At 56.0% G+C, this 9,013-nt stretch overlaps 1 protein-coding gene across 1 annotated transcript; it reads right to left on the bottom strand.

Annotated features, from left to right (window-relative positions):
* Window positions 1-2,944: 2,944 nt before the first annotated feature.
* LOC102481648 (olfactory receptor 2Y1-like) lies at window positions 2,945-3,875 on the bottom strand. The gene is given in 2 exon segments (XM_014587454.1): window positions 2,945-3,161; window positions 3,163-3,875. Coding segments are annotated over 2 exon segments (930 nt in total).
* Window positions 3,876-9,013: the final 5,138 nt, after the last annotated feature.

The raw sequence follows: 9,013 nt of genomic DNA, 5'->3' as shown, positions 1-9,013 counted from the left end.
ACACGTGCCCGGCGTGAGTTTTAAGCCACGGGGTCTGGGACGCGAACCGCGGTCGACTACGTGGGAGTCCAGCGACATAGCCATTACGCCGACTGCTGGCCCCCTAACTTCTTCCTTTCCGATGGTGGTGCTTTTCTGCCCTCTCTGCCTCGTTGCTCTGGCTGAGACTGCAGTGCTAAGTTGAACAGAATCGAAAGCGTGGGCATTTTTCCGCATTCCTGACCGTGTCCTGTGGACTTCAGTTACAAACAATCCAGCCGACCAGAGAGTGAGGCTCCTTTTTAAAAAGTCAGAAAGCCTAGGAATGTCTTGAAAACGATGGTGTCGGTTTTCCCTGGTGGTCACTGAAATATCTGTAAGTTCATTTCTTTATTAAATTATCTCAATTTATTCTCTTGAGAGCCAATTATACATTCCTTCTCCCCTACGTCTCCCTGGGCTGTGCACAAGCAAGCCCCGAGTCTCTCTCCCACGCACCGCTCTTTCTAGGTCGTCCACAGGTAAAGCCAGCCAGCTCAGGGTCACCGTGAGGCTCCACGCGGGAGTGCGCCCCTGCTGGCTCCCTGTCAGACCTGCAGCCGAGGGACTCGGCCCGGGTACTGGTTCTGGCGGGGCTGTGGGGCCCGCTGTCTCTGATAACCAGTTAGCCACTGCCAGGGAGGGGCGGTCCAATGAGGCACGAGGAGTGCAAGGCCCCAGGGGGCCGGCGCCTGGGTTTGCGAAAGGCGGTGGCCGTGAGGACCGCGCGGCTGTGATGCGCTCCGTTCCGTGTGGTCCAGGCTGTTTTCTCGGCACATAATGAAAGAACGACACATTCACCACAACGCCGTTTTATTAAGTTCTGTCCTGGCAGCTCAAATAATTCCGTTTTCATTAAGTTAATGCATGAGTTTGAACTATTTTCATCTAGATAAACGAGGATAGAGAGAAAAAAACACATGTTCCATGCAGGCTGTGGGCTAGTGCCTTGAGCTAATAAATGTAAAACATGAATCCTTAGGTAGTGGCCGGGTGGGAGGACTTGTACATGGCAGGCCTGAATCCTAGCCTAGCCGTCCACTTAATTTTTGAGTACTTTGAGGTGTGTCACATAAAATATTTACCCTTTCAGTCTCTTATCAGTGAGAGTAGTGGGGGAGGGAGGGTAATCTCTCCACCTCCCGTCCCGTCCTAAGAGCCGAGTGTGACAATGAGTACGTTACACCGCGGGGGGCTCACAGATTGCAAGCGTTCAATAAACGGGTGCTCTTAGTATAGACTGTTGTAGTTTGTGCAAGAAAGAAAAATATGCCCTTTGATCAAAGAATATGTAACTCAGAGATGCTGGCCAGAACCAGCCAAAGCCAACTGAATTATATGAGGTACATATTTGGTTTCCTCTACAACTTTCTTCCTTTCTTTTTTTTTTTTGGAGAGGTTTTCGCTATAGGGCGCATGCGCTCGCCAGACAGACAGAGACATAGAGACAGAAAGCGAGAAATCACCCCCCAGGGGGGATGGTCACGCCGCAATCCCTTCTCCTCCATTCTCCTCTTGGGATCTTGGGCACGCACGCACACGCGCCCGGCGTGAGATTTAAGCCACCGGGTCCGAGACGCGAACCGTGGTCGACTACGTGGGAGTCCAGCGACATAGCCATTACGCTGACTGCTGGTTCCCAACTTTCTTCCTTTCTAACCTCATCTTCAGGCACAAATACTAACGATGTGCTCTCGAGGGCCAGGTGGTGGCACAATGGCAATGTGACTGGATGCCCTGGAGAAGGTTCTGGGTTCACGCCCTGACCTCCCTCAGCTGCGGGGCGAGCCCACTCGAGGCTGCCTACGGCCCAGGCTGCTGGGCCCAGGAGGGGACTGTGCACGACGCCGCTGCGGGTCGCTTTCTTTCTCTAGAAATAAATAAGAAATGTGAAAACTGAAAAGAAATTACTCTCAGAAAGAATGGTCACCGGGGTGTTGCAGGAAAGGCTGCAGCTGGGTACCAGTAACCCAGATGTCAGACCCACCTCGCAGCTCCGTGTGAACCTGGACAACTGACCTAAACCCTTGGACCTTACTTTCGTGTGAATAAACAGAGGATGTAGCAAAAATAACTCCCCCTAAATAGTTGTAAGGACTACTGACAATTTGCGTAAAAAAAGTCTTTAGAAGATATCAAACTAATAATGTTCTCATTGGAGTAAAAGATAATTTACTCAAAATGAAATTTACCAAAAGTGCAAAAAGTTACTAACCAGGCTAGCTGGCCGTGACATCAGCCCTTGTCCTGAAGTGGCAGCTGTGGGTGCCGTGGGTCCCTGTCTGCAGCTTGGGTGTGGCACCTCGGGACGCTCCCCCCTCTGCCTCTGCCTCTGCCTCCGTTTCTGTCCCCTTTGGGCCCTCCCCGTCCCCCACCTCGTCCTCTCAGCTCCCCTCCTCCCTGCCCTCTCCCCTCTCCCCTGGAAGAGTCCTGTCCCAGACACGGAGCAGCCGGACGGAGGCCCTGGTGGGGCCCTTCCCCTCAGGAGGTGGACGTGTCCCAAGCCCCGCGAGCCCCATGACGCACTCTCATCTCCATCCCCTCATTCGCCCCAAGGGTCCCGGGCGGACGGGCACCCACAGGGGAGGTGGGACTGTGCAGGAGGTGCTGGCGTCCCGCTGACGTCTCCTCTCACCGCCAGCCTGCCGGGAACCCAGCCCGCCTCTCCACGAGTGGACACGTACAAACCCATTCTTTACGACGCTGTGGTATGAGCCAACGCTTACTCTCAAACCAGCACGATCAGCCCGATTCTTTACAAGAGGAAGATTCCCGAGAGGGTCCCACGCCCGCGTCCAGGCAGGAGGAGCTCTAAGACCCCCAGGATGACTGAGGCCTATTTTCTATTAACCAAAGACCCTCCAAAATGCAGGACGGCCTCCGTGCTCTGAGAGCAATGGCAGAGTTCGCCGACTCCACGGCCGCGCTACTCCGAGTCTCGGCCTCTGCCTAGAACCTTCCTCAGAGCCCCCTTCATATCCTTGTTCCTCAGGGTGTAGATCAGAGGATTGAGCATGGGTGTGACTATGGTGTAAAAAAGGGCCACGAACTTCCCCTCACTGTCGGAGTAACTGTGGCTGGGTTGGAAGGACGTGTACATGGCCGAGCCGTAGAAGAGGGGGACCACCAGCAGGGGCGGCCCCCCCGAAAGCCTTCCGACGCCCGGCCTCTGACCTGACCTTCAGCACTGCCCGGGCGATGTGCACGTAGGAGCCCAGGATCAGGGCCACAGGGACGATCATGATGACCACTCGGGCCACGAACATCTTGGCCTCCGTTCCTTTCGTGTCGTCACAAGCCAGCTTGAGGAAAACGGGCATCTCGCAGAAGAAGTGGTTCAGCCGATGGCTGCAGAGGGGCATGGCCATCATGAGGCCTGTCTGGACCAGAGAGTTGGCGAAGCCTCCCGCCCAGGACACGAGAGCCCAGGCCTGGCAGAGGCGAGGGTGCATGATGGCGGTGTACTGCAGTGGACGGCACACGGCAGCATAGCGGTCAAAGGCCATGACCACCAGGAGCACGCTCTCGGTGGAGCCCAGGCCCAGCCAGAAGAACAGCTGGGCCACACAGCCCCCGTAGGAGATGGTGTGGTCGAGGCCATGGAGGTTGATCAGCAGCTGGGGCACGGAGCTGGTGGTGTACGTGAGGTCCAGGAAGGAGAGGTGGCAGAGGAAGAAGTACATGGGTGTGTGCAGTTGGACGTCCAGGCGGGAGAGAGCGATGATGGTGGTGTTGCCAAAGAGAGTCAGGGAGTAGAAAATGGAAATAAAGACAAAAAGCGTGAGCTCCAGCTGAGGCCAATCTGAGAAGCCCACCAAAAGGAAGCCGTCCCCAAAACTGGTGTTGAAGCCCCCCATACCTTCGGCCTGTGCACACCGGGAGGCCTGTCAGTGCTGCTCACGAAGAACACAGGATAGACGTTATTTTAGCGTGTTTCCTTAACCCCAGGCCATGCATGTGCGCATCCATTTTGTCAAACAAGTCCATGTGTTCGGTCTTCTGCTCCTTCTCTTCTCTTCTTCGGAGTGGGGCCAATGGGTCAGGGATCACGTGGCTTTAACTGGCCCGTCGCCCTGCTGTTTGTCTGGGACCCCGCCAGGCTGTCCTGCCGTCTCCCCGTTTCCCGGTGTGAACGTGTGGACGTGCACGGCTTTCTTCATAGTCGGAGATTCGGCCCGGTACCAGGACACAGGAACTGGTTTGAACGTGCGGTACAGGATGCAGCACTCCGCAACGCCCCGCGTGTTCTTCCTTTTCGGTCGACTAGTCTGTCTCCGTGGATTAGAACCAGGCCTTTCCAGGCCGCTGTCATGCTGTGACCTCCGGACGGTCACCTGGCTCTGCCCAGGGAGTGTTGTCAGTGACAGTCCTGGAAGCCCTGCTCACAGCCGTCCCTTCGGGAAATCCACGACAACAACAATCAACAACAAGCTCGTTCTGGGCTCCCTCGGAAGGGAGAAGGTGGTTCCTACACGGCTGACTGCAGTTCGAATCCTGGCCCTGGTGACTACAACGGACAGGAGCATTTGTGTGCATGCCCAAAAATCTCAACACGATGGGTCAATGGAGGCGAGATTGCGGCCTGGCCACCTCCCGTCGGGGCTGCTTTCTCCCGCTCTCTGTCTCTGTCTCTCCCTGGACCACACACAGGCCTTCTGGCAACTAAAAACCAAACCAAATACCAACAGGCGTGTTCTTCACAGTGAGTCATCAGGCCTGGAATCTCTCCCACCCCAATTCTTCAACTGACAAATCCGCCCCTCATTTCCACGGGAGTAATCGTCCCCAGCGGAGCACCTGCCACACTCATGACGTTCTTTGACATGCCTGTGTCCCTCTGACCCATGAGCTCCACTGCAGAAGAAAACTAAGCACTGGCACCTTCCCTTCTAGTATGGGAAGGGCTGGATTTATGGGGATTTAGTTGGGGTGCAATGGAGATATAAATAAATTCTATTGAGTGAAACATTTGGCTCTTCCTTTAAACATCATGAGAACGAATTTCTCCAGACTTGGAGATTAGCTGCTCACACACTTGGATAATCTATGGAAGAAGAATATGCTTAAAAAGCTTCTTTTCTTTTTTAAGAGTGATTTTTGCTAAAGGGTACATGTACCTGTTGGAGAGACAGAGAGATAGAGAGACAGAAAGGGAGAAACCAACTCCCCACCCCCAAGGGGTTGGCCATGCCACGATCCCTCCTCCTTCATTCTCTTCTGGGGACTTTGGACACATGCGCACGCCATGAGTTTGAAGCCTCTGGGTCTGGGACTCACATGCGCACAGCATGAGTTTGAAGCCTCTGGGTCTGGGACTCGAACCACGCTTGGCTATGTGGCAGTCCAGCAACGTAACCATTACCAGCCATCTGCTGGTCCCTAGAGTTGATCTTCTTTAAGGCTGACATTTCTGTTGGCAGATACCTAAGTGGGATTATATACAAGTATGTCAGAAAGCAAAAAATGGACAAGTGACCAACCAGTGTATGCTTGGTATCGACCACTGCCAGCCAACCTATCCTCTGTTAAACCTGCTGAGCTGGAAGTTCATGGCCAATGAATTAATGTTGGAGTAAGTATTCCAGGGAGGTATTTAGATGCCACCCGTAGGGGCCACGTGGGAAAGATGGCGAGGAGAATTCACAGTACCGTGGTGAAGCCAGTCTGTGGCCTGGGCCGGGCAGCTGGGTCTCGCGTGGTTGAGTCGTCGACGCCCACACTGGCTGACTTGGAAAGCACGTCGGACACATGCACACGCGTGCCCGAAACCCCAATAGGGGACCAATGGGGTAGAAGAGGCTGCAGCATGACCATTTCTCAAGAGCGGTGACTTCTCACCCCCTCATCCTGCATCTCTCTCGAGTGAGTGCACGTGTCCGCCGGCAATGAAAAATAACAGCAGCGTGCTCCATGCGGCTCAACAACTGCCTCCGTGCTGTCTCTGCACGGCCACCTCGCCACAGCAGAGCGCGATGGCCCCTCGCACCAACTGCCGCTGACCGCCTGCTCCCGGTGAATGCACTTCTGCGAGCCCGTGCGTCTCCCTGCTAAGCAGAGAAGGTAACTCACTCCGCAGGGCTCTGACCGGGGTTAAGTGGCGAGTGCGTCCTGTAAGCCACAGAACTGTGCTGCACATGCTGGACACTGGCCTGTCCCCGCCACAGTCGCCGGGTGCCGAGCCAGGGGCCCCGCCTTCCTTCGCCCCGCACCAGCTCCCAGGGAGGCACGTGGCGAGGAAGAGGCTCTTGACACCCCGGGCAGTGAGCGAACTAGAAGTCCTTACCCCAGCCTGCCAGTGCACGCATGCCCCAGGAGTCTCGCTCGGCCACGAACAGGAGCAGCCTGACATGCCCTGGCTGTGGCAGAGGGTCTGCGTTCCGGCTCCATGTTTTGATCGATGACTTTTAAGGAGATACCTAGATGTACCTAATATGTATGTTTGTAATTGGACAAAAGCTTAGAAATACAGTCACTGTGACCAGAGGGGTGGGGCCGTGGTAATGTACCACCGGACCCATGTGGAGGATCATGGGTTCGGTTCCCCAGCTGGCCTGTACAGGGGGACACATGCCCGTGGTCCTGGCTGGTCAGAAAGACTGGGGTGGGAGTCACAGCCCGAGACCCTGTTTAGGGGCCTGTCTTTTCTTTCTTTCTGTCCCTCAGTTTCTCACTCTCCTGAAATAAATAATTTAAATAACTGTTAAAGATAAATAATTACTACGGCAAATGATAGAATAACAATCCAAAATGATTTCAGGATGGGGAGAAAGGAGCCTTGAGCCAATGAAGGCCACCCCAGGAGAAAAGGTCACAATTGCATTGAACAAGAAAATTGGACTCAGCTTGGAAACCTTAGTTGCTCCGTTAAAAATTCCTTCAAGATCCCCTGCCCCAGCAGCCCCGGTATCCACGGTTACCACCTCTGCTCTTTGACGTCCTGTGGCGCTGTATGCATGCCTGCAAAACCACGTGTGGCCCACGAAGGTGCACATGATCATACGTAAACCAAACATCAAAATCTAAAAACAGTGGTAAGAGAAGCACACGTAGAACCCTCATCTGGACAGAGGCAGACATCGGGTGGCTGAAACCGTAGGAGAACTTGAGCTGGGGCGACTGGCCGGGTCTCAGCGGCAGCCGTCACCCCAGCCCAGCCACTCTTGGACCACCGGAGACTAGAGGCCACCTCCTAGAGCCGCATGGACGTGGCTCCCTAACCAGGAGTCTGGAGCGCCCTGACCTGGGGAAGGCCCGCCTGCCCTCACCCTGTTGGCCTCCCACTTCCGCAGTCTTGGACCTGTGCTCCTCGACCCATCACGTGAGCCTTTCCTGGCAAATATCTCTAACTAACTGCCACGTGGTGCCGTGGACCAGCTCCGAAAGAACATCCTCGCTAGTGTCCGACTAAAACCTGGCGTAAGTTGTGCGGGAAAGCAAGATCCGGGTCGGACCTGGCGCTACCACACACCCGCCCCGTCCTGGACACTCCCACTTCGCCAGTTCTTTTCTGACAGTGGTGACTTACGACCAAGCCTTTCCACTTACAAAACCTTTCACCTACATCCCTCCAGTTACCTCCTTCCCATAGATAGTGTGCCGAACGACGTCGGCGTCAAGGCTTCAGCTCCCCTCTCCGGCTTGCTCTTCGACTTTGCTGGATGGGGTCACTGGGTCACTGGGAAGTTGGGACACCCTTTTACGTAGAAAATACATCACGACTTGCCCGATGGCCTAACAGCTCTTACCACTTCCTCTGGGACGAGACGGCATTTGCAGGTCTCCTCTCTGCCGGCATTTTCCGGGCTGACCGCCCCTTTGACACAAGATCTCTTCCCTTCTCTTCGTCCCTCTCTGGCCATTGCTTGGTCTCAGCTGTGCGGCTCTTTGTACATCCCTCGGCTCTTTGTACATCCCTAATGTGGGGGCTCCCCTTGGGGTCCCACCCAGACCCTCTTCTCATACCACGCCACAGACTCTTCCTGGGAGCTGCATCGCCAGTGGCTTACGGTGCTGGTAATGCCCAGATGCGTCTCTGTAGCCTGGTCACTCTCCTGAACTGCGGGCTTCTCTGTCCACCGGCTAATGATGCCTTGGCACCTCGGAGTCTGGTGGAAGCTGGAGGGAGCACCCCTCCCAAAGCTAGCAGCTCCTGGAAGAAGCCTAAGAGCCTCCCGCAAGTCCACCCTCCCGCTCCTCAGGGTTAGCTCAGGGCTGCCACAGGGTAGGCCACTGTCTGCTGGCCCCAGCCACTACAGGCCAGAGGGTGGCCGGGACGGCTGTGCCGCAGGGCCGTGGGATCATTCCCGCCAGGAATGATCCTCACCTGCGTACCCAGACTCCCCTCTCCCTGCAGAGATGGCAGTGGAGGCCCCCCGCACAGCTGTCCCTCACCCCTGCCTCCTCCCGGTGCTGCTGTGTGCCTCCCTGAGCGACAATCTTCCTGCCATCACTGCATAATGTGAAAACCTGCCGGCCCACCTCTTCTGCCAGTGGTTTCCGATGAGTGCCCGCTGGGCATCACCCCCACGAATTAATCACTCCCCTTCCCCTAGAAACTGCTCTCCTCCCCAGCCATAGCTCAGGAAGGGCACCCTGACGGGTTACCCACGGGCCGTGGCCAGCCTCTGCCCTCGTCGGCTCTGAGTTCACCTGTCCCCTGGCCAGCAGTCTCCGGGGCAGTTAGAGCCTCAGGGGCCTTCGCGGTGGCTGCAGCCTGCTTGGTGCCGTAGGCCGGGAGTGTGCTGGGGGGCCCAGGACCTGCCCACGCCCTGGCAGCCCGGACCTGGCTATCCAGGTGGGAAGGGCACGACTGAGGAGGTGCCCACACGCATTTCTGGGCCGCTCTGGTCTGATGTAAGCCCTTGTTAAACGACGTCAGGGTGCCCTGGGCTTTCCACCTTGACCTTGTGATTTCTGGGGAAAGGTTCCGCGTCCGCCTGGAGCTCTCAGAGCGGGGCCTGCAGTCTGCGGCTGAGATGTGGGAGGGGAGGCCCGC

The sequence above is a fragment of the Tupaia chinensis genome, unplaced genomic scaffold (assembly GCF_000334495.1).
Source record: "Tupaia chinensis unplaced genomic scaffold, TupChi_1.0 Scaffold000214_1, whole genome shotgun sequence".
Lineage (NCBI taxonomy): Eukaryota > Metazoa > Chordata > Mammalia > Scandentia > Tupaiidae > Tupaia > Tupaia belangeri.
This window is presented reverse-complemented; position numbering and strand designations above follow the sequence as displayed.